The sequence below is a fragment of the Lithobates pipiens genome, unplaced genomic scaffold, assembly GCF_037356315.1.
Source record: "Lithobates pipiens isolate NorthernLeopardFrog02 unplaced genomic scaffold, aLitPip1_a1.2 Scaffold_3, whole genome shotgun sequence".
Taxonomy (NCBI): domain Eukaryota; kingdom Metazoa; phylum Chordata; class Amphibia; order Anura; family Ranidae; genus Lithobates; species Lithobates pipiens.
Genome location: NW_027507790.1, coordinates 60,376,750 through 60,402,511, shown reverse-complemented (window position 1 = coordinate 60,402,511; position 25,762 = coordinate 60,376,750). Strand labels below are relative to the sequence as shown.

Here is a 25,762-nt window from a genome sequence, read left to right as displayed (position 1 = left end):
ATGCCTATCAGTGCCCACCGGCGCAGCCCATCAGTGCCCACCGGTGCAGCCCATCAGTGCCCACCAATGCAGCCCATCAGTGCCCACCAATGCAGCCTATCAGTGCCGCCTAATCAGCGCACTTCAATGAAGGAGAAAAATGACCCGTTTGCAAAATTTTATAACAAACTATTAAAACATGATTTTTTTTTTTTTTTTTTTTGCATCTTTTTTTGTTTGTTTAGCAAAAAATAAAACTCCGAGCTGTAACTAAATACCACCAAAAGAAAGCTCTATTTGTGGGAAAAAAATGATAAAAATTTCATTTGGGTACAGTGTTGTATGCCCGCGCAATTGTCATTCAAAGTGCATCAGCGCTGAAAGCTGAAAATTGGTCTGGGACTGAGGGGGGTTTAAGTGCCCAGTAAGCAAGTGGTTAAAGTGGTTGTATACCCTCAGAAAAAAAAGAAAGGAATGTTTAAAAAAAAACCTGTAAGGCAAAGGCATAATGAGCTAGTATGCACCGCATACTAGCTCATTATGAAATGCCTTAGAACGAGATCCCCGTATTGCAGGCTGGTCCACACCGAGGGAGCTGACATTTTGCCCTTGGCGTGTCCTCTGGGTTCGTGGCTCTGGCGCTGTGAGTGCCCAGAGCTGGGATGATGTCACTCCCACCCATGCTCCTGGGAGTCTTCTTCCCGGCAAGGTCCAGCAGCGTCTGCTGGACCTTCTGCCGGGCATTCACAGCATATGCTCCGCTGACCTCAGCGGCTGCATGCAGGGTGAATATCTCCTAAACTGTACAGGTTTAGGAGATATTAATTTTTCCTACAGGTAAGCCTTAATATAGACTTACCTGTAGGTGGAATATAAAGTGGGTATACAACCACTTTAAACTCTGTTACTAAAATAAAATGGTGAATAAATATTTGATCTTCCTGCAAAGAACATCATAAAATCCTTACCTTTTAACTGCCTGTGCTGCTGCACACCTCTGTAAAACACTGATGTAGCCACCTGAAGACTATTAAGAAACTGAATCTCTGGGTCCCTTGCTAGGCTTATTGGCTACTTCTGACATCCCCTTTATCAGTACTTTGTTCATTAGTGATGTAGCAGTCATGCGAGGACCAGGATATTGGCATTCCTGAAAGTGTCAGTTTCAGAAGAGACTACAGATTTCTCATCATTAAGTGGTGTTTGCAGTGGGAGGATTAAAGTGTCACTAAACTCACAATAGTAAAATCTGTCTATATATGCAGCATAGCATGCTTGTTATACTCACTGTGGAACTTAAGGGTTTAATCCTCTGCATTGTGTAAAAAGGCTGTTTTATCCTGTATGTATTCTCTCCCTCCTGTACTGTCTATCTGGGGAAGGCCAGCTAACACAGGCAGAGTAGCCACCCTACACACGCTCAGTTGTCTTTTTGCTAGAGAGAACATTTACTTGTTCTCAGAGATAGCCAGGTCACATTATATTGACATCACTCATGTGGGAGTGTATACAGACTGTAGGGGAAATCTCCTCCTTCCTGAACTCTCAGCACTGGAGAAACTGTGCAGTTTATCATGTACCTGTAGTATACAGATCATCCAAAAAGTTATATAGTGGCAGTATTTTTATGTAAAAAGGTGTGTGTGTGTGTGTGTGTGTGTGTGTGTGTGTGTGTGTGTGTGTGTGTGTGTGTGTGTGTGTGTGTGTGGCGTATTAACTATTTTCATACTACTGGGTTTATTAACACGTTTTAAGTATTTTTTTTTCAGGGGGACTTTTTTTTTTCAATTTTAAAGACTGTGTTGCAGAACATATATAATTTAAATGGTCAGTGGTGTGTTATTCTCTTAGTGGCAACATTCTGTAAGTTTAAACATTTCTGCATTTTCCTGTTCACAAATGTCTTGTATGAACCACTCAAGGATCAACGTGGACATCTCAGTTCTAAAAGAACTGGTGCCATAAGAATTGTCAGTGGCTTGATTTTCTTTGGTCACTTGAGTTAACTATTTTAATGTTTCTATATATTTCTGTTACCTAAAACTAAAGCTATTGCCTGCTATCCATTTTAATCATCTTAATACTATTTTACAGGCATTAGGCAAAATTGAATTTGGACAAGAGCAGTACATCACTGAATGTGCTGAACAAGATGGACCAAAGCCCAGTGCTGGAGTTTTCCCTTCAAATGACTCCGAGCTTATGGGGACCGAAGAACCTTCACAGCTACAGGAATTAACTGACCTTATGCAGCAAGTAAGAAGCTGTGTGTAATGTGGCCAATATAGCTGTTTATCCTTTTTACATTTTTGGTTTTACATGTTTGTGCTCTTTGCATTACACGTTTGTGCTCTTTTCTAGTTAACACCTATAGAGAAATATGCTCTACAATATTTGGAACTGTTTCACGTCCGTGGCAGCAGTGACCACCCAGGATACATTGAGGTATTCTTTATTATTTTAATTTGAACTGGGCATTTAACATCATTGCAATTGCATATATTAATGTCAACTAGTAGAAAGCAAGAAGCTGCGTAGACTTCTTTAAAATTAGTAACAACAAGATCAAGCAGGATTTTAAGCGTACGTTAAGAAAAAGTATTTTAATATGATTGTAAACGCAATTTTTTTTTAAAATAACAAACATGTTTACCTCCTCTGTGATCCTTCTCAGGTCCCCCACCAGCTTTCCTGACACCCTCAACCCTCCCCCCCTCTTTAGAGTGCCCACCATAGCAAGCCACCTGCTATGGGGGCACTAGGGCACACTCGCTCCTGAGCAGACTCTGTGACCCACACAGTGTTGCTCAACTACCTCCTCACTGGTTGTGATTAACACTGCTTTATCTGAACCTATGAGGATGGAGGCAGGCTTAGGTAAGTATAAGGTAGGGCTGGCGGCGAGGAGCTGCACTCAGGTTTTTGTACCTTAATGCAGAGAAGGCACTAAAGTGTTACTAAACCTATAACCTGCATTTACTATATCTGGTCTCCCACAGTACACAGAACATGGCAATGCAATTTATTTAATAAATATAAACTGAAAAATACCTTTTCACCTTTCGTTCATTGACGGACACAGCTCCTTTAATTCTTGACCTTAGGGTTATCACGCCACCTTCAGGAGAGGACTAGGCAGAACTTGTAACATGTAAAAACAGCAAGACTGCACAGCACCGCCCAGGGGGTGTTCCCCCCCCCCCGGCTATAACCCCTCACCCTGCTTCCTGCAGCTCAGTTTTATTCTGCCTAGTGTAGAAGGACCTGGCTCCCTGAGGGGACCATTGGTCCTGGGATTTTTTGCTACAATTTTTGATCCTGTGATCAACAATCAACATATATATATCCTTGTAATCTCCCCAGCCTGGCCATCGAGCGTGAGCAGACCCTAGCTACATGCTGGGTTGGCCACAACATGCCCCTTCTGCTCCAGGGGTGGCCGGTGAACTATATGGGCAAAGAGAGTTATCAGAAAACCAACGTGGCAATTGACTTATTTTCTTTTCCAGGAACAACTAAATGCAGCTAGGAAAGAGTGGGATTCTCAGCATTTGAAGGAATTAAAGGAAAGGATGGAATGGGAGGAGGAAGAACATGAGTTGCTCCTGACATACACACGGGAAGATGCTTATAATATGGTAATATATAGAGCCTAATTTGTATAGAAGTATAAATTTGATTACAATGCCAAAGATCTTTTAAAGGTGAAAGTTTATATATTTTAATTTGGCACATGGCATCTGCTGAAAATATATTGCACTCACCTCTATGGTAATATCTAAAGCAAAATTTTTTAGATGTGAACTCTTTTTATGTAATTAGAAGTTCTAAATGCATCACTTTTTTAAGCATATACTCTTGGTCCATTTATAAATGTTTTCATGCAAGAGTCGCACAGCTTTCACCGAGGAGTCTCTTAATTAGATTCAGTTGGGAAAATGTGATTCATGGGTGAATGTTTTAGGAATCGTGTGTCAAAACCTTTTTAAATAGACCCCCTAATCTCTACATTGCATTAAAAGAAAGATGTACTTGCATTTGACAGTTATGCGCAATAGTGGATGCCACTTTTGTTAATTTTTTATTTTTTTGCCTGTTGCTAGGACTTTATTTACGATGACCAAGAAGGACAGACCGAAATAATGCCAGTGAGTTATTTGTTTTACTATTACCTAATGCTTGGTCAGACTTTAGTCCAGTGCCAGGTCTTATTGGTATTTATTCATGTTTATAGATATGGACACCACCAACTCCCCCTCAAGATGAAAATGACATTTATATTGATTCTGTGATGTGTTTGATGTATGATACCAACCCCATCCTGGAATCAAAACTTCCCCCCGTCTATGTGAGGAAGGAACGCAAGAGACACAAAACTGATCCATCAGGTAAGTTCTAGTGGCTGTAAGTGTGAAGTCTTTATACTGCATGGAACATGTTTAGCATTTCAACAGATCACAAAACTGTATATTGAAGTTTCTAGTGTCAGGTTTTGATATATATTTTATTTTTGCTGCAGCGGCTGGCAGAAAGAAGAAGATGAGACATGGAGAAGCTGTGGTGCCTCCTCGCTCCCTCTTTGACAGAGCTGCTCCAAATCCACTCAAGATACGCAAAGAAGGAAAGGAGCAAAAGAAGAACATTCTGCTGAAACAGCAGACCCAATTTGCAAAACCTCTGCCAACCCTCATAAAACCAATTATGGAGACGGGACCAGACAATCCTGAGTGGTTGATTAGTGAGGACTGGGCACTGCTGCAGGTACGGTAGCTTTACACTACGCAGCAGTATCTCTTGGATGAATAACACCTTGGCAGCAATTCATAATTTTGATTGCTGATCATACCAATATATTTTAAAAGAGAAATTACTGCAAAGTATTTGTTGTGTTCTCGGTCTTTAAGTCACTGCTGACCATGTATCCATTTATATTTGGAAATGCAATCCTATTATCCTTTATAGGTAAATGTTAATAGGCTTTAAAATAGCCATGTTTTGTTCTTTAGCTGGTGGTGGTGGGGGGGGGGGGGGCGTTGTTGGTGTTGAGTTTGAGTTCCATGTAGCTTTAATTCTCTACACCACAGGTGTCAAACACAAGGCCCGTTGGCCGAATCTGGCCCTCCAGGCCATTTCTTGTGGCACTCACACCTTTCCTACACCTGCAGGAGAGCTCCAGCCCTCCTCTGGTCCTCTTCCAGACCCCTGCTTTCAAGCAATGCATCCAGCTTCTTCCCAGCAGCAGCATAAGGAAAGGGGGTGCACTGTGGTGAAAGGTAGAGTGATGGACTCAACTTCTGATGGTTGGGTGGCTCTTGACATCTATTGTAAGAGGAGGGGATGCACTGGACATCTAATCTCGCAGGTATAACCGGCCCTTTTGAGGGCAATCGTAATGTTTATGCGGCCCACGGATGAAATTAAGTTTGAGACCCCTGCTCTACACCTATCTTAGTTTTCTACCCCATCAGGGGCACCGTACTCTGGTTCATTTGTTTCTAGAATAGACCATTTTCATGGACTGTTGTCAGCTTACAACACCAGCTTGCTGCACCCTTTCTGGTTTGGACTGCATAGATTGCAGGGGGAAACATTCCCCCCTTCCTTTATCATGGAGGAGAAGCCTGTTGATCCATTGGAGAAGAAAGAAGACTGGGTGGGGTCTCAGGAAGTTGAGGAAAGCAAATAATCTTTTGAAGAGTCCGCTCCCAATGAACCTCAGTGCCCATGGTTGTCTCAAACACAAAGGGACGTTTTGTAGGTTTCCCAGCAGAGATGATTCAGGCCAACTTAAAGAAAGCCTCCATTTGAGCCTATATGAAATGTCCCCTTAGTGCTTTTGACAAGAGAGGTTTTGGTTGCTATTTCTTTGGCTTGCAGGGTGTCTGATTATGTATGACACTTCACAATAAAGAAACATTCCTGGTCATTCATCAAAATAAGGTGGCTTTGTGACCTCAGTCATCCTTTTTGCCTAAGGTGGTTTCTGCATTTCATCTCAACCAGAATATTCTATTCCCTCCTTCTGTCCTTTTCCTCAGGTGAAGGGAAGATGGGGCATTTGATACCTTGGATACCTTGGATGTGGTTAGTGCAATTAAGGATTATCCGAAGTTGACAGCTTTGATTCAGCCATTGATTTGTTGTCTCTCTCCTTCCTGAAGAACCACAAAAAAGGTCAAGCAGCGTATAAATCTACCATTTCTAGAAGTGCCCTCTGAAGGGTGCCTCTCTCATCTGTCAGCTCATATCTCAGGCTTATGACCTTTAAAGGAAAGGATTCACCATTCCATATAACGGCTCATTCTACCAGGGCTATTCAGCATCAACTTCTGCATACGGTAATAAAATACTGTGCAGCGCTCTACTAATAACGTGAAAATTATACTCAGCTCTTGTGCCAAACAACCAATGTACGTATAATTCACCCAAACGTACACATGAAAAAAAATTATATAATTCCCATTCAATTATCTTCCTCCAATTGTGCAATGCACTATTTTGCACCTCAACAATATGTACAAATCTCTGATGAAGTCCCGCCCGGTGATGCAACATGTCAGTTGTTTTGGCCCTGCCCACACTTCTACGTAAAGGAGTAGTCCGGCAGGAGAAATGTTGAACACAGCGACATAGTGTTGTTCTTATATGCCAGTGTTGAAAGTTTACATTTGTGAGTAGTATTTTCGTTAAAGGAATAAAGCTTTTATACTGATGGTTGTCTTTATCTTCTACTGTTATTTGAGAAAATAAGGTGCCTGTTGTACTAATGGAGGAGGAGCACTGACGGGAGCTTTTTGAAACAAGCAGTGTAAGGGATTCTTCTGGTTTGAGTGCAGTTGACCTCTTTCTATGTATGAGATCTCTTCTTTTGGTGAGAAGTCCTTTTGCACGTATTGTGGAGGTGAATTGCAAGATAAGCGGATAGAATTTTTTTTTTCCCCTTCTACACTTGGGTGGATTATGTATAATATTTTCACGGGTTTATATGTATATTGAATTTTTTGGTACAAAAGCAGAGTATGATTTCTCACGTTGGTAAAGTGCTGCATGGTATTTTATTATATATTTGATTTATATGTGAGTGACACACATATTGATGACAGCAGCTTATTTTGAATTCTTGGTAAGAGTGGTTGCGTAGAGACACGTTTTTTTTTTTTTTTTAAATCAAACTTACTTTGCTCAAGTTTGTAGTGCAGGCCATCATGCGTCGAATTCCAAACAAATTTTCTTTAAAAAATCTGAAATTGTGTGCGTTTTGTGATTCGATGGTGTCACCAGTAATATCGAAGTTTGACCAACCAAGCCTTCGATTTCATCTCGCCTTGCTACAGAAAGGAATTTTTGTGGCCGGAAATCTTCTTTTCTTGCGCTCATGCAATTTCTTTTATGATTTATATTTCTTGCTCGATTCTCCCATCATTGAATATAAATTCGTTAATTTTTCCCAAAATTTCCAACATGCCCGATCACTCGAGTTGGATGGCCGCGCAAAAATTGACCATTGCTGCAGCCCACGAATGATGCGAAATTCAAAAGAAAATTCTTAGTTACGATTTTCGTAAAAAAATTCTTTCAGAATTCGACCCACATACGGCCTGTTTAAGGCTGGTACCTGGTCTTCTATTTATGCCGTCAAGTTTTACCAGGCAGATGTTTTGAGCCTTTGCGGATGTTTTTTTTGGGAGGAGGGTCGTACAGGCACCTGTGCAAGGTTTTAACCTGTGTTTAAGGTTTTTGGGGCCTGCTCACTTGTTGGTGTGTTTTCCCACCCCTCATATTCAATGGTTTGGAACATCCCTTTGTTAAAGAATGTGAAGATGCCCTGTATCCTGTGATGTACAATACAGAAACGGGGAATGTTTTAAAGCTGAACTCGAGAATTAATTGAACTTTAAATAGTTTGGACCAAACTAGTCCAGTCAGTACTGATTTAAGGTCAGTATTTGCCTCTCTGGGGAAAAAAGGAATATATGACATGTATGGACGTCCAAGATGCCTATCTGCATGTTCCCATTTACCCACATCAGCATTTTCTGAGCTGCACAGTGGTAGACCATCGCTTTCAGTTTGTCATACTGCCTTTATGGCATATCCACTGCTTCCAGACTGTTCACAAAGGTCTTGACACCTCTGCTTGCCCTTCTCAAAACTCCATCCAAGTCACAGGTGACTTTCCTCTGAAGGGCGCCTCTCCCATCCAGCTATCAGAAAATGTCAACAGGACAATTTAGATGCTCCAGGCCTTTGGTAAGTAATGTAACGCTCAGGGATGCTGGCACATGTAATCCACATCTCTCTTTATGGGATGGCAAGATATTCAATTTCAACAAATATGTTCTCCAGCCTTCCCTTCACCTAGAATACTTGGGTCTGATCCTGGACACTTCCCAAGCAAAAGAGTTCTTTCTTTAAAATATAACTATAGGCAATTTTGTTTTCTTTTTGTATAGTGAAGAGGGATTAGAACACCTGTTAGTTTGTATTGCGGTTTGTGCCCCTGTTAAGAGGAGTCACTCTCTGTTTGCTTATGGGACAGGAAATGAAGGAAAATCAAAGCAATGGGACACAGATGGTGAAAAAAGAATCTGAGAGGGGTTATGACCCTCCCTTACTCTATCCAAAATGGGGGGAAAAAAAAGTTTTGCCTATAGTTCTACGCGAACATGCACTACAACTGAGATCCAAGAGACAACTTTATGTGGAAAAAGCAGGCTCCTTTTCTCTAATTACACCTGTCCAAGCAAAGAACTCACTAACCTGATGGCTCACTACCCCAGCCTTAACAGTGAGGAAGATTTTTCTTCCCTGTCTCTGGAAAGTTATCACAATATATACAAATCTTTCCGGCTGGGGAGGAGTGCTCCAATCCCTGACAATCTATTTAACATGATCACTGAGGGAAACTAAGCTGTGTTTGCGTTTTCCCAACCCATCAGTTGGACTGCTTTTGGACATCCGGAATGTTAAGGACTTTCACACAGTTCCTTGGAACCCCCCTGTAGCCATATGTACAATTACATTAACACCTTCAACTCCCTCCCCACATATAAGGTGACTGTAAAGCCCCATACACAAAGGCAGAATGTCGGGAGAAATTTGTCTGTTAAAAAAAAATGTCAGATGGGCATGCTGGTAAACCAGCCGATCAGTGCTCTCAGTCAATGACAGAGGGCGTCCCCCGTCCCCCTTTCAGAATACAACAGCTCATTGGGGGAGAACGCTGGACTAACCACACATGGTTAGTACAGTGTCTGCAACTGTTTCGTGCGACCCAGCGGGTTGCACACAAAAAACTGTACCCGGCTTAAGATTGATAACCTGTTATACAAGAACACACCTCAATATTTCCAGTAATGTTTTTCCAACCACTGAGGCAGCTCCTGCATTTCCTATTAAAATACTTGCTCTGAAAGTGATTTGTTTCAATCCCCACACACACTCCCACCAGCATAGATGACAGTGCTGTGGCTTAGTTATTGGCTGCTCAGGCTGTGTTGTGCCAAGTGTGTGAGTTGAGGGAGGGATCCATTGGAAAAATGTTTTTTACTTGTTTTTTGCGCTATAAGGAAGCTGTTCATCCTTTACATTCAAACGTTGCCGTTTTCAATTTTACAGGCAGTGAAGCAGCTGTTGGAGCTTCCTCTTAACCTCTCTGTTGTGTCCCCTGCTCATACACCAAATTGGGATCTGGTAAGCGATGTTGTGAATTCCTGCAGTCGTATCTACCGTTCATCCAAGCAGTGCCGTACTCGCTATGAAAATGTTATCATTCCAAGAGAGGAAGGGAAAGTAAGTACACTGCAATGTTGTTGTTACTTTTACATAACGGAAACTTCTTATGGACAGTGGTTGTATTTTTTTTATTTTGACCTTAATTGCTATTTAAACATTGCAATTTCGATTCTTTAGTACCTATTTATCTGTCCCTTTTTCTCTAAATGTGTAAACATTTGTAATATTTTTATAATGGGTGTATATACAGTATAGCCCGCTGATCTCTCAGCTAAGCGTTGACCTATAATAGCATTATTTTGATATGATCACACCCAGGTTAATGGACTATCTGGATTAGCTACAGCTATTCAATTTCTGAGTTGACTAGCTGTACATAGTTGTATGGGCCTGTCGCAGCCCCGCCACTTTTCATATAATTGATTTTGATGATCCATTGTTGATAATATCAAAAAATTATTGTCTATATTGGTTAGATTGTGATGTGCAGTCTACAGGTAAAATAATGCAGTCAAGTACAGCAGTTGTTGTGTATTTTGACAATGGAGTTTGAAGCTTTGTTTATAGCTTGTAGTATTTTTGTAAGATAGATAAATGTGAATTTTAATTAAAGCGTAAGTAATCTTCTTTGTATTGTTTGTACCTATAGGTACTGTAAATATCTCCTAAACATGCACAGTTAAGGCGATAGTTACTAAATATGCCGTCGATGACATCATTGGCGCAGCGCTCTGAGGGAACGGTGACCCATGCCGTTTCTTCTGAGCCCTGTGCCGTGATCGGCAGCTCCCGCACGCGTGACAGTGAGGGCTTAATTTGCAGATAAGTTTCACATAATGTGCTAGTATGCGATGCATGCTAGCACATTATGCCTTTACTTTGCAGGGAAGAAAGAAAAGAGGCAGCGTTTACTTCCTCTTTAAGAGAAAATGCATGTATTATATGAATTAAGAATGTGCCCCAAAAATGTAGTGTAAATGGCTCCAACCAAATATAACATGATTGTATACTTAAAAATATATAACCTGAATGTAGCGTCCTTAGGGGGAATGAGGAATCTGACAGAATCCTCATTGGGGCTGGTTTTATTGTTCTCTGCTGATTCACAAGGAAAGCAGTACGTTGCATAAACTTTACAGAGTTCTAGCAGTTGGAGGTTCAGGCCCTGAGTGAATAATATTCTGAATGAATTCCTAATCTGCATCTGAAAGTTGTAAAGTTGCTTGGAGATGGCTTTTTTTTGTTTTGTTTTTTTATTCCTTGCTGCCATGTAAAAAGAATAACCACATATCATCCCAGCTCTCCTGATGCATTGCATTCTATGACAGGCATCTGACTACTTAACTACTTTCTGACCGCTGGCAGTCAAATGACGGCCAGGCGGCATACCTATTGTGGCGGGAGGTCACACCCCCACTGTGCACTGCGCATGCGCGGCGGCGTGTTCCCCGGGAACACTGCTCGTCACCGACGCTGGTAAACAGCCATTGGCTGGCTGTTTACCCACGTGATCGGCTGTGATCCTTTCACAGCCGATCACTAAAATGTAAACAAACCGCGGTAACGAGGTAACGCGGTAATCTCGTTACTGCCTACAGTGTACACCAATCACACTGATTCCCCCCCAATAAAGAGGACCTGTCACCACCCCTCATAGTACCTGTCAATCACAGTCCATCAGAGTATCTGTCACCAGGCCATCAGAGTACCCGAGTACCTGTCACCAGGCCATCAGAGTACCCGAGTACCTATTTGCAGCCCATGTCTCATAGAATATACGTTGGGGTGTTTGCTTTCCAAAATGGGGTAATTTTGTGGGTAATTTCACTGTCCTGTGGTCCAGGACCTTCAAAAGTGTGATGGGTAGGAATGAAATGAGATGTGTCATTTATGCTCCTAGAACGCCTGAACGTACTACTTCAATGTTCGGCCTCTCTATGTGACCAGGCTGTGTAAAAGTCCTACACATGTGGTATCGCCATACTCGGGAGGAGTAGCAGAATGTGTTTTGGGGTGTAATTTTTGCTATATACATGCTATGTGTTAGAAATATCTTATAAATTGACAACTTTGTGTAAAAAAAAAAAAATGCATTTTCATTTTTTTTCCACATATTCCAAAAACTTCTGGAAAAAAAATGAACCGTTCAAAAGACTCATTATGCCTCACAGATTATACGTTGGGGTGTTTGCTTTCCAAAATGGGGTAATTTTATGGGCAATTCCATTGTCCTGGTACTCCAGAGCCTTCAAAAGTGTAATAGGTGGTTGAGAAATGAGATGCGTCATTTTTGCTCGTAGAACGCCTGAAGGTACTGCATCAATTTTGGTGCTCTGTATGTGGCCAGGCTGTGTAAAAGTCTCACACATGTGGTATTGCCGTACTCGGGAAGAGTAGCAGAATGTAAGTTGGGGTGTAATTTGTTGTATGCATATGCTGTATGTGAGAAATAACCTGATAATATGACAATTTTGTAAAAAAATAATAATAATAAAAAAAAATCTTAATTTTGCAAAGAATTGTGGGAAAAAATTACAACTTAAAAAAACTCACCTTGCTACTTGCTTAATACCTTGGAATGTCTCCTTTGTAAAAAGGGGTCATTTGGGGGGTATTTGTACTTTCCTGACTTGTTAGGGCCGGTTCACACTGCGGGCGATGCGAGGCGACACTGACTTGCCTCGCCGCGACCTGCCGCAACCTCAGCGGCGACTTGCAAATGACTTCTGTATAGAAGTCAATGCAAGTCGCCCCGAGGTCGCCCAAAAGTAGTACAGGAACCTTTTTTCTGAGTCGGAGCGACTCGAGTCGCTCCTCTCAGAACGGTTCCATTGTACAGAACGGGGGCGACTTGTCAGATCGCGGCGAGGCAAGTCGTGTCGCCTCGCATCGCCCGCAGTGTGAACCGGCCCTTAGTGTCTCAAGAAATGAGGTACACCTGATGTACTTGAAGGCCTGATCAGATGTGATCAATTTTCAGTGATTGGCACCATAGTTTGTAGACTCTATAACTTTCTCAAAGACCAAATAATATACACTAATGTGGGTTATTTTTACCAAAGATATGTAGCAGTATAAATTTTGGCCAAAATGTATGAAGAAAAATTACTAATTAGCAAAAATTTATGACAGAAACAAAAAGGCATTTTTTTTCCACAAAATTTACATTTTATTTTATTTATAGCACAAAAAATAAAAAACCCACTAGTGATTAAATACCACTAAAAGAAAGCTCTATTTGTGTGGAAAAAAGGACGCAAGTTTCATATGGGTAAAGTGTTGCATGACTGAGTAATTGTCATTCAAACTGTGAGAGTGCTGAAAGCTGAAAATTGGTCTGGTCAGGAAGGGGGTGTAAGTGCACTGTATTGAGGTGGTTAAACTGCATTCTCAATAGTCTTTTTGTATTGCAGTTGCTATTTGATGCAAGCCCAAAGAAGAAGTCAGAAAATGTGTTTAAGGTATGCATATTTTATTAACACCAAATGAATCATAATGTTCACATTTGACTATTTTAGGTTAGACAAAAGTTCTGATGGGTGAAATTAAGTTGAAAAATACTTGGGAGTCTTTTTATCTTAAAGTGGAATTAAAGACACTTTACTTACCACCTCTTGAACAGTCCGGGTCCAGCTCCAGCATCTTCTCCCCAGGTACTGGTCTTCAGGCATCTCAATTGGTCAGTGCGGGATGAGGTGTCAGTTTTCTCGGTACACAGGGATCATTCTGGCGATTTAAGCGGAGCTACATGCCACAGAAGATTAAAAGCAGGCAGGTAGGTATAGTTTATTGCAGAAGAGACATTGCATATCTCTACTGTGATAATAGCCTTCCTGCTCACAGTCTGTTGTAAAATGATTTTTGTTCCACTTTAGTTGTAAAGGATACTCAACGTGCATTCATAGACCATGGGTTGAATGCAGGCTATCTTTAGTTTTTTTTTTGGAAACTGGTAAAACTGTGCTAGGGCTGCCCCCAGAGGGCACCATAAGCTAATGTTCATAAGAGATGAATCTGTTCTTGTTTTGAGAAGTATTTTTCTTTAACCAATCAGTTTTTTTCTGACACTTCTGTTAGAATCTGACTGCTTTCTGCCTGTGGCTACTGGTTACACCGTGGGGCTGGTCTGTAATGTTTGCTTCAGGCGCTGGTTACCGTGTTAGCCCATAGCTGTGTATGCCAAGCATGCAGTGCTTCCATAAGGCAGCTGTAGGAGCAGAGCAGGCTCTGAACTAGGCTTTTTCATTGGTTCATTTCTCCGTACCCGGGTCACATGAGTCACCAGGTGTTGCTTGGCAGGCTAAGGTGCTTTGCAGGATTGTTGCATAAGGGCTTGGTGAGCCCTATTAAGGGGCTCCCTTCTGGGGAATGCAAGAAGCGTGACAGATCCTCCTCCCCCGAGCCTCCTAATTTGGAGTAGGAATGGGTTGAGGATGGGGAAGAGCTAAATGCCAAGGATTCTGTAGAGGGCCTGGTAGATGAGTCTGCTTCTGAGCAATCTGGGCCAGAATTTGCCCAGTTGGTACTTGCCTCTCAGTCGCAGAGGCTTTTGATCCAGACTCTTACCAAGATGGTTCGTTCTGTATTTAAGTTGCCTCCTGCAGAGCTTTCTGTGCCCCCCTGGTCCTCTTTGGGGTCCCTGAGGCCTCTTCAGGCCACACAGGCTTTCCCCTTGCACCCACTGTTGGAACAGGCGGTGTGTGCTGATTGGGAAACATCCTGTCAGGATTTGTGTTCCTCCTAAAAGGCTTTCCCTTTTATATCCCATGGAAGAAAAGTTTAAGATGTGGATCATGCCCGCCATAGATGCGGCAGGCTCTTCCTTAAACAAGAACTTAACTTGTCTGGTGGTTAACGCACAGGGCTTAAAGGACCCTGTTGACAAGAAACTGGAGTCACTATTAAAGGCTTCCTTTTCTTTGGCCAGTTCAGCTATTCAGGCAGCTGTCACAGCAATTGGAGTCTGCCAGTCCTTAAAGGATCAGGTCAGATGGCCTGACAGGCCTAACCAGGAGGATGATCCTGCTGAAATCAAAGCATATTTAGCTTGAGCGCTGTTTTGCTGTTGATGCCTTAAAGAATTCAATACAAGAGGTTTCTCGTTTGGCTCTCCTGTCTGTACACATGTGCAGACTTTTGTGGCTTAAGAACTGGTCAGCTGAGCTTCCTTGTAAGAAGTTATTGGCAGGATTTCCCTTTCATAGGAATTGTTTGGTGATGATTTGAACAAATGTATCCAAAAGATTCCCGGAGGGAAGAGTTCTCTCTTTCCTGTGAAGAGAGACTCAGGCGTCCCTTGTTTAAAACCTCAGGGACTACTTCCTCAAGTGTCTCAGCACCATGGCAATTTCACTGCCAATAGGGCTCTAGAGCCAGAAGAAACCCTGGGTCCAAAACTCTTCCAAACCTGGCACCAAGACCTCCTTTTGAGGGGACGCCCCCCACTCTATCAAATGGGGGAAGGCTGCTGCACTTTGCGGACATTTGGAGATCAGTAGTTCAGGACGAATGGGTCACCTTGACCGTATCCAGTGGTTACAAGCTGGAATTTATGGGGGGTTCCCCCTCAGAGGTTTCCAAGGTTTCTAAGATCCAGTGTTCCCTCGAATCCTCCAAAGAGAAACTTATTGTTTCAGACACTAGATCATTTATGCATCAGGGAGTGATCATAGAGGTTCCTGCAGCCGAAAGGGCGTAGGGTTTTCTTCAAACCTGTTTACGGTTCAAAAACCAAATAGGAACACAAGGCCTATTTCTTTATTGTACATCACGGGACACAGAGGCTCATAGAAATTACTAAGTGGGATATATCTCACCTTCGGGTGCTGGGCACTGGTGCAATCAATTAGACAGGAAGTTTCCTCCCTATATAACTCCTCCCCTACAGGGAGTACCTCAGTTTTTGTAGCAAAGCAAGAAGTGTCCCACAAGAGGTGGCGGGAGCTCTGTGTCCCGTGATGTACTCCAAGAAAAGGATTTTACAGGTAAGCTGTTGCAATGCCTACTGAGGGAAGGGAGACGCAAACGCAGATTGCCATCAGACGTAACAGTTTTTCGCCAGTGTCTAAGTTGTTGGTCACGGTTAGTGAGTGCTCCTTAGATGGCCTGAACAGGGTCAGGGAGCTACACTATCGAATGCAATCAAAGAGCCAAACAAAGGCTAAAGTGGATGGTACCCGATGCCTCCATACCGAAGAATGAGGTTTTGCATGTAAAGCTTCTCTTAGGAGAGCTGGGTCCTGAGATCCAGCACTTTGGTAACATTGCTATACCACAGGTTTGCTCTGGCAGGGCACTATACAAGGCCCAAGGCAGTGGACCCCTACGTACAGAGGAGACCCCGTTCTTTAAGGTCTGGTATGACACCAACCCACCGTCATGGGTGAATATTGGGTCGCTGTGATATTCCAGCAGTACCCTGCAGTGAGGAATGGTGAGTCTGCATTTGTTTGCAGTGTCTATATTAACCACTTGCCGACCGCCGCACGACCATATACGTCGACAGAATGGCACGGGCAGGCATATGGGCGTATATTTAAGTCCCTGCCTTCCCGCGGGTGGGGGGCCCGATCGGGCCCCCCCCGGTGTCTGCGGCGGTCGGTATTCGTTCGCGAGCGATCCGGGATGAGGGGGCGGCCATTCATTCATGGCCACCCCCTCGCGATCGCTCCCGACGAATGGAAATCCTTCGTGACATCACTTCCTCTCCTGTAATGTAAACACAGGCAGAGGAAGTGATGTAATCTCTCCTCGTGTCTGTATTTTTCGTTCCGGCACCGAGGAGAGAGGATCGGTGAGTTGCACCAACACGACACTTCACAGTAGAACATGCCAGGCACACTCACACCCCCCCTTTACCCCCCGATCACCCCCCCAATTACCCCTGCCCCCCCAGTCACAGTGACACCAATGCATTTTTTTTTTTTTGCATTGGTGTCATTTGTGACTGTAATAACTGTTAGGGCAGTTAGGGTTAGCCCCCTTTAGTTCTAATGTACCCCCCTAACCCCCCCCAATAAAGGTTTAACCCCGTGATCACCCCCCGTCGCCAGTGTCACTAAGGCTGGGTTCACATTGCAGCGGTTTATGAGAACGGATGTGATTCGCACCGCACTGCAGTGCAAATCACATCTGATCTCTGCGATTCGAGTTCAGCCATTCGCCGCACCGCCGCAAATTCGCACGGGACCCTTTTTTTGGTCCGCAGCAGAATCGGATCGCATGGGTGTTCACACCATGCGATCCGAGTTTGCAGATCGCACTGCGATATGCGAACTGATCTGGGGGTGTCATTAACATTTCACTGACACTCCCAGCAGTTCGCATAGGGCAGTGTAAACTGCCGCCAGAGGCATGCGATGCGGGAACCCGCCGCGGATTCGTGGCGTTCCCGCATCGCTCCAGTGTGAACCCAGCCTACTAAGCGATCGTTTTTCTGATCGCTGTATTAGTGTCACAGGTGACGCTAGTTAGGCAGGTAGGTATTTAGGTTCGCCGCAGCTTTTTATAGCGCCAGGGACCCCCATATACTACCGCATAAAGCCGCCTGATTGCCCCCTTGTTAACCCTTTCACCAGTGATCACCATATAACTGTTACAGGTGACGCTGGTTGGTTAGTTATTTTTTTATAGTTTCAGGGCACCCGCCATTTATTACCTAATAAAGGTTTAACCCCCTGATCACCCAGCGGGTGTCATTTGTGACTGTAATAACTGTTAGGGCAGTTTGGGTTAGCCCCCTTTAGTTCTAAGGTACCCCCCTAACCCCCCCAATAAAGGTTTAACCCCGTGATCACCCCCTGTCGCCAGTGTCACTAAGGCTGGGTTCACATTGCAGCGGTTTATGAGAACGGATGTGATTCGCACCGCACTGCAGTGCAAATCACATCCGATCTCTGTGTGATTCGAGTTCAGCCATACAGATAGTATGGCTGAATTCGTGTCGCACCCGCCGCAAACTCGCACGGGACCCTTTTTTTTGGTCCGCAGCAGAATCGGATCGCATGGGTGTTCACACCATGCGATCCGAGTTTGCAGATCGCACTGCGATATGCGAACTGATCTGGGGGTGTCATTAACATTTCACTGACACTCCCAGCAGTTCGCATAGGGCAGTGTGAACTGCCGCCGGGAGGCATGCGATGCGGGAACCCGCCGCGGATTTGTGGCGTTCCCGCATCGCTCCAGTGTGAACCCAGCCTAATAAGCGATCGTTTTTCTGATCGCTGTATTAGTGTCACAGGTGACGCTAGTTAGGCAGGTAGGTATTTAGGTTCGCCGCAGCTTTTTATAGCGCCAGGGACCCCCATATACTACCGCATAAAGCCCCCTGATTGCCCCCTAGTTAACCCTTTCACCAGTGATCACCATATAACTGTTACAGGTGACGCTGGTTGGTTAGTTATTTTTTTATAGTTTCAGGGCACCCGCCATTTATTACCTAGTCTCACTAGTGTACCCGTAAATTTAGGGGTGTCTACTTTCCAAAATGGGGTCATTTGGGGGGGGTTTGTGCCATCTTGGCATTTTATGGCCTTCAAAACTGTAACGCCCTTAGAAAGCCTGAAGGCGGTGCTTGGTTTTCGGGGCCCCGTACGCGGCTAGGCTCCCAAAAAGTCCCACATATTTATTTTGGGGTGTCATTTCACATATGCCCATGGCATGCGTGAGCAATATATCATTTAGTGACAACTTTGTGAAAAAATTAAATAAAAAAAAAAAGTTTGTAATTTTCCCGCAACTTGTGGCAAAATATAAAATATTCCATGGACTCAACATGCCTCTCAGCAAATAACTTGGGGTGTCTACTTTCTAAAATGGGGTCATTTGTGGGGGTTTTGTGCCATGTTGGCATTTTATGGCCTTCAAAACTGTAATAGGTAGTGAGAAGTGAAATCAAAAATTTACGCCCTTAGAAAGCCTGATGGCGGTGCTTGTTTTCGGGGGCCCCGTACGCGGCTAGGCTCCCAAAAAGTCCCACATATGTGGTATCCCCGTACTCAGGAGAAGCAGCAGAATTTATTTTGGGGTGTCATTTCACATATGCCCATAGCATGTGTGAGCAATATATCATTTAGTGACAACTTTGTGTAAAAAAAAAAAAAGTTTGTAATGTTCCCGCAACTTGTGGCAAAATATAAAATATTCCATGGACTCAACATGCCTCTCAGCAAATAGCTTGGGGTGTCTACTTTCTAAAATGGGGTCATTTGTGGGGGTTTTGTGCCATCTTGGCATTTTATGGCCTTCAAAACTGTAATAGGTAGTGAGAAGTGAAATCAAAAATTTACGCCCTTAGAAAGCCTGAAGGCGGTGCTTGGATTTCGGGGCCCCGTACGCGGCTAGGCTCCCAAAAAGTCCCACATATGTGGTATCCCCGTACTCAGGAGAAGCAGCAGAATTTATTTTGGGGTGTCATTTCACATATGCCCATAGCATGTGTGAGCAATATATCATTTAATGACAACTTTGTGTAAAAAAAAAAAGAAAAAAATTTTTTTTTGTCATTATTCAATCGCTTGAGGCAAAAAAATAAAATATTCAATGGGCTCAACATGCCACTTATCAATTTCCTTAGGGGGGTCTACTTTCCAAAATGGGGTCATTTGGGGGGGGTTTTGTACTGCCCTGCCATTTTAGCACCTCAAGAAATGAGATAGGCAGTCGTAAACTAAAAGCTGCGTAAATTCCAGAAAACGTACCTTAGTTTGTAGATGTGACAACTTTTGCGCAAACCAATAAATATACAGTTATTGACTTTTTTTTTTACCAAAGACATGTGGCTGAATACATTTTGGCCTAAATGTATGACTAAAATTTAGTTTATTGGATTTTTCTAATAACAAAAAGTAGAAAATATCATTTTTTTTCAAAATTTGCGGTCTTTTTACGTTTTGTATCGCAAAAAATAAAAATCGCAGAGTCAGTCAAATACCTTTAAAAGAAAGCTCTATTTGTGGGAAGAAAAGGACGCAAATTTCGTTTGGGTACAACATTGCATGACCGCGCAATTACCAGTTAAAGCAGCGCAGTGCCAAAGTGTAAAAAGACCTCTGGTCATTTACCAGCAAAATGGTCCGGTCTGAAGGTGGTTAAGAGAGCATTCTGACTGTCTGTTTCCCGGTGGCCACTGGGAGCAGTGTGCTGTTCTATTATACTTGTACTCTGCCTCAGGCAGGCTGCTGTTTTTTTTTTTCCCCCCAGCCACTAGAGGACGCAGATTTCCTCTTAGCCTATTGTAGGCAGGAAGAAGGGCAGCCATTACCATGTGCTGACAGGTCGGTCGGCCTTGGAAACAGAATGGTGGGCCGTGAGTGTGTGAGTGCCAGCTTGGGAACAGGTACAGACAAGTCATGATTACATGCTCCATATTTTCTGCCTATACATGGGGCATATACATGCTGTAATTAGTAGATACACCCCTGGATGATTAGCAGTTCGCTTTAAAAGTGTCATTGTCTGCTTGAGGGCAGGAACAGCATAAAATACATGTTTGCAGTTTTGAAATGCATGTTATACATGTTTGAAAGGTTTGAGCATAGTGCATATGTGCATGGTATCCTACAGGTATGAGGACCAACTGCAGTATAGCAGGGGCTTGCTTACAAAATCACACAGTTACTAAATACACACAGATGCTAATATGCTTAGTTACTAAAATCATACAGTTGCTAATACGCACAGATGTTGATATGCACAATTGCTAAAATCGCATGATTGCTAGTACGTACAGATGCTGATATGTACAGTTGCTAAAATCGCTCAGTTGATAACATGCGCAGATGCTGAATTACAAAGGTGCTAAGGTCGCACAGTTGCTTTAAATGCTCAGATTCAGGAATACACAGTGGCTGGATCGCACAGGGCTAGTTCGCACAGTTGCTGCTGAAACGAAAGGTTGCTGCTTAAACAAACGGGTTGCATAAAGATACATGGTCATGTGTGTACAAAATGCATGTTTGGACATGTTTTGTGTTTAAAAATAAAAAAGAAACCACACACAAAACATGCTTATTTTTGATCACATAAGAACACGTGATCACAGAAGGGGATAAGATCACTTAAAGGTACACAGTCACCTAAAGATGCATGTTTATGTTTGTAGAGATGTGCATCATTTTTAATTTTTTTTTTCTCCTAGTCGCATGGTCACGCAGAAAGGCTTGATCGCATAAAGATGCTTGATCATCAGGCTAAAAATCCTCCACAGGATTCTCATGTAGGTGCTTGCTTACAAGCTAGCCAAATGCACAACTCCTGGGATGCACAGTTGCTGGTGTGAATTGTTGCTAACGCACAGTTAAATCCCATGATTGCGGAAACGCACGGCGGAGAATAACCTCCTCTTTACTAGTCCACGTTTGCATAAAATACATGAGTTTGGAATGTACATCATGTGGGTAAAACAACAGAACATGTTCTTGTTGATCACATGAAGTGCTTGTTTGCACAGAAATGCCTAAAATCACATAAAAATGCTGGATCGCACAAGAGTCCTTGGTCACACAAGGGTACTTGTCCGCACAGTAGTGCTTATAATGCATAAAATATTTGATCATATAAAAAAATGCAAAATCGCATAAGGATGCATGATCGCCTAAAGTTGCATGAACGAGGCATGTTAATTTAAGTTTTCGTTAAATATACAGGATTCCTTATGTTCATAGGAATACTTGTCTGCATGGATACATATTGTGTAATGTTGCATAACACGTTCATAAAATGCATGCTTGCTTGCAAAATGCCTGTTCCATAGCACACGTGTTTTTTTATATATATATATATATATATATATATACAAAATCTATTACACATACATACACGTGTATACAGCACACACTTTTCTTATTTTGCCTAAAACATACTTGTATAAATTCATGCTTCCATGTACGCACGCTTCCATAGAGGAATATAGTGTTAATACTTGCCTCATACACATATGGGCTGTTTTGCATATGTGTTTATTTGCATGGGCTACTGAGGTTGTCTGCGCTTCGCAGAGGAACAGTGCCTCGTCCAGTTGGTGGTCTGGTCCTTCAGGTTAGCCACTGTGCCTGGGGTAAAGGCCCAGGGTATAGCCATAATGGCATACCGAGACAATCTGCTGCTGATAGATCAGTCAGTAGCATGGCTGGACCTAGGTGGTCCAGTATGGTCAAGTATTTGGAACTCCTGGGTTGGGATCCCAGTCTAAAGGTACTTTCTTACGATTGGTAAGGAGCTTGGAGTGTTTGGGAAGAGTTCCTTACTTCTACCTTTGCTAAGGTGCTAGGGAAGATGGCTTCATTCAAAGCGGTTCCCTATGCTCAGTTTCGTTCAAGGCTGCTATAAACATTATTCTGTCTGCGTGGAACAAGTAGATCCTAACCTAGGCGTTATCCAAAGGGACTGGCCTCAGGGATACGCCGGAACCTCAGCAAAGATGGCAGAAAGGAAGATCCTTCATGCCGATTACCTAGGAGGTAGTGGCTACGAAGGCTATCCTCTAGGGATGGAGACCAGTCCTGAAGGAGACCACTGCCCAGGGGAAGTAGTCAAGCTGAGAGAGCCTTGACTGTCAACATTCTAGAACTTCTGATGGCATGTCTGGCTTAATGTCCTGGGTGTTTAGATCCCGTGGGATCAGTTTTTCACAGATTTATGCGTTTCTTACAGTTCAGCTGCTTACGCAGCTTCTACACAGGTTCAAAGTGGAAGGGAAGCCGGTAATACTACTAGCCCGGCATGGCCCAGAAGATCCTGGTATGCAGTGATCATAAGGTTGGCAGTAGGGGAACCGTGGACTCTTCCATCAGGCCTTACAATCGCTAAATTTAACGGTTTGTCTATTGAAGCCCACATTTTCTGTAATTTTCACAGTTTTGCAAAAAGGCGCAATTTTAAAAGTTACAAATATTTGTTATTTATTCATTAAATACAGGTTAAACTTAGATTTTTAGTTGGAATGTTGTACACTTTGCTGTGTTTTTATCCGCTAATGGTTTTAGTGTAATTTTTGCAAATATATTGCTTTGATAAACGTTTGCACAAATACCGCAGGGTCCAAAAAATCAGTAGCACCTCCTTTTTATTCTACTTATCATGTGCGTTCAGAAAATATATAATTTGGGGGGTTTTTCACAAATTCTGAAAGCTATAAGTGAAAAATAAAAAACAAAGGAAAAATTGCAAAAATGGTCTGGCCACCTGAGTGTAAAAAATGGAGCAGAGGGCCTGGCAGCGAAAGGGTTAAAGGAACAGTATCTGTTTTTTTGGGGGTTTTTTGGGTTAACAAACGCTTTAACGGCACAGTAAAATAATCAACTTCGGTAGCATCCTCCTGCTAAAGAATAAAAATAATTGCAAATGCTTGCAACAGTATTGCTTCTTTTATAGCCATTTGTCTATTTCATACTCAATTGCATTGATGACAGCCTGAACTGGTTTGCTTTATTTTCCTTTCTGTAGAATAAACCCCTAAGGACAAGCCAAATCTATGCACAAGACGAGGGACAATCGCACTTGCAATTGTATACCACTCGCTTTGATATGATGAAAATGACAGCTGGAAAGAGAAGTCCACCTATCAAACCTCTGTAAGTGTGGCAATGCCTTGAAATATGCATAAATCTATTTCATTATGGCTAGAATATAAATAATTCATATAAATAGTGTTTTAGGCAAAGTATTCTGAACAACTATATATTTGTTATTAAGCTAGTTTATCAAGTGTTTTATTTTGTATCTTTTTTTTTAATTCAAGTTCACCTTCATGATTTTCCACACAGATGGTACAGTATTGAACACTTTTTTTTTTTTTATCAAGAATTTAACCCCTTTGCGCCGACCTAACACAAATATGTGGACCCACTGGACATGGCTTTTTTGTGTGGGGCCGCATATTTGCATATCTCACTTTGTGCTGGGAGCATGTCGAACGACCCAGGGTCTCAGAGAGCCCTGTACTAACGATCGGGACCTGGAACGCCCGATTCCAGCTCACCTGATCTCTGTGATTTGATAGCCTCTGATTGGCTATCGCAGTGATCAGTCACTGTGAAGCCCGCTACTGTGTCTTTTGTCTCTGAATAGAGGAGAGCGATGCATATTGTGTGTTTGTCTGTTTCTCTTGCTCTCCCCCCTTGTAAAAAAATAAATAAAAAATACCTAGATCCAGGTTTGATCTAGGTCAGTGCCAGGGTTAGTGTTTTGGGTCAAAAGGTCAAGGTTAGGATTTTTCTTAAATGTTTATATGTCACTTATCCCTTACTTTTAATATGGTTTGTACATTTTAGACTTGGCATGAATCCATTCCAGAAAAATCCCAAGCACGCATCTGTGCTTGCAGAGAGGTAACATTTAAAATTTACCATTTGAGCATTAGAAATACCAGATAAAGTTTTTTTTTTTTATTTACGTTTTTTTTTCTTTTTTGTTATTTTGTCTAGTGGCATTAGTTATGACAAACCATTACCACCAATTCAAGTGGCCTTATTGCGAGCAGACCGTATAGCCAAAGAAAAGAAGGTGGGTTATCTCAGTACTGTATTTGTATATTTAATAATGGGGATGTGCATGTCTTCACAACTTATACATTTAACTGAAAATCTTTATCGTGCTATTTTCCAAGGCTTTGGAACAAGTTCGAGCACAACAGCAATCTGGACCATTGTCACAGCAGCCACAGCAAAACGGACAACAACCAACTCAACCAACAACTGTGCAGACAGCACAGGCGCAGACACCCACTCCCGCAGTTACTCAGGCACAAGTTGTCGTTCAGCAGCAACCTGCAGCCAAGAATCCTAATACGGGTACAACACCCATAACTACTCCAGCACTTATTGTAAGTCATGCTGATTTTCAGAATATTCACACACAAACATTTTACATTTATGTTGACAGTTAAATATCATAAAGGATATAGTACTTACCAATAAAAAAAATAAAAGAAAAAAAACTGCAACAGGCATCTGATTTGCTTTCAATATTCATATGATAGATGGGGCATCGTGAAATGGCGGACAGCCGTCCGCATCTGCGGTCACACTATTTATTTATTTCCCTCAGCCTTCATCTATGTCATTATCATGGCAGGGAAGAGAGCGGCAGGCCATTATTTATTTTACAGCTCCTCTGAACGCCTTTTTTTCCTGCCAGGAGAGAAACGGCTTACAAAAAAACGCACCTAAAGCCATGTTTTGCAAATGCTTTTAGGCACATAAAGGGTCTGGACGTTTATTTATTCCATTGGTCAGACTATTACTTTATTCTGGCCATTGAAGTGAACGCTCAAGCGCTAAATACACCTTGTGTTTAGGCTTGTCAAGCGTTTTTTTTGTTTTTTTTTTCTGCTCAGATGCTGCTCTCCTGAGCTTGCTTTTTTTTTTTGTTTTTGTTTTTTCAGCCTCTAAATACTCCTCTTCTAATAATACTGTAAACGCCTATGTGTGTATGGCTACATGGAGGGGTGTTTAGAGGCTAAAAAAAAGTCAAACACCCTAAAAAGTGGCCATTTTTAGAGCCAGTGTGCATGAGACCTTAAAATACTTTAAAGTAAAAACAGTGCAGCACGCCACTTTTCTACCATAGTAGACATTTTATTGTGTACACATAATTTTGATTAATGTTGGTTAATCATTACTCATACTGTGCCCCTTTTACCATGAACATTATTTGAATTGTGCTTGGTTCATTGTACAGCTGTGTTATGTAAAAATGTAACGAATATCTTGTCTGATCTTGGTCAGACTTGTGAAGAATTTTGAATGTCAGTCTGTCCCCTCAAATCGGCTATGAACTTGAGTAATTCTTTATTGTGTAACCCAGAACCAAAACTGTAATTGGATAACTGGCATTTTTAAACTAACCCCCCTAGTTGGCTAGTAGTACTGAAGACCTCAGGGTACTGTTGGCTAAATCATGACACATTTAAGCTGGTGGTACACAGGTAGATTTTGAACGAATGTTCATACGAAAAGTCTCGAAAGTATATTCGATATTGTCAACAGAGACTTGACAAATGTCATATGAAAGTACCTCAAAGTTTAGTTTGCTTTAAACTAAAATT

General features: G+C 42.4%; 1 protein-coding gene across 9 annotated transcripts in view; it reads left to right on the top strand.

Annotated features, from left to right (window-relative positions):
* LOC143940419 (E1A-binding protein p400-like) overlaps positions 1–25,762 on the top strand; it is a 198,696-nt gene that overhangs the window by 111,618 nt on the left and 61,316 nt on the right. For all 9 annotated transcript variants that reach the window (XM_077461762.1, XM_077461761.1, XM_077461758.1 and 6 more), the window contains 12 exons: positions 2,074–2,235; positions 2,341–2,424; positions 3,489–3,617; positions 4,083–4,127; positions 4,214–4,367; positions 4,499–4,740; positions 9,598–9,771; positions 13,128–13,175; positions 23,161–23,288; positions 23,988–24,044; positions 24,141–24,219; positions 24,323–24,538. In XM_077461762.1, coding sequence (XP_077317888.1) covers positions 2,074–2,235; positions 2,341–2,424; positions 3,489–3,617; positions 4,083–4,127; positions 4,214–4,367; positions 4,499–4,740; positions 9,598–9,771; positions 13,128–13,175; positions 23,161–23,288; positions 23,988–24,044; positions 24,141–24,219; positions 24,323–24,538 — 1,518 coding nt within the window. The remainder of the gene's footprint in view (positions 1–2,073; positions 2,236–2,340; positions 2,425–3,488; positions 3,618–4,082; positions 4,128–4,213; positions 4,368–4,498; positions 4,741–9,597; positions 9,772–13,127; positions 13,176–23,160; positions 23,289–23,987; positions 24,045–24,140; positions 24,220–24,322; positions 24,539–25,762) is intronic.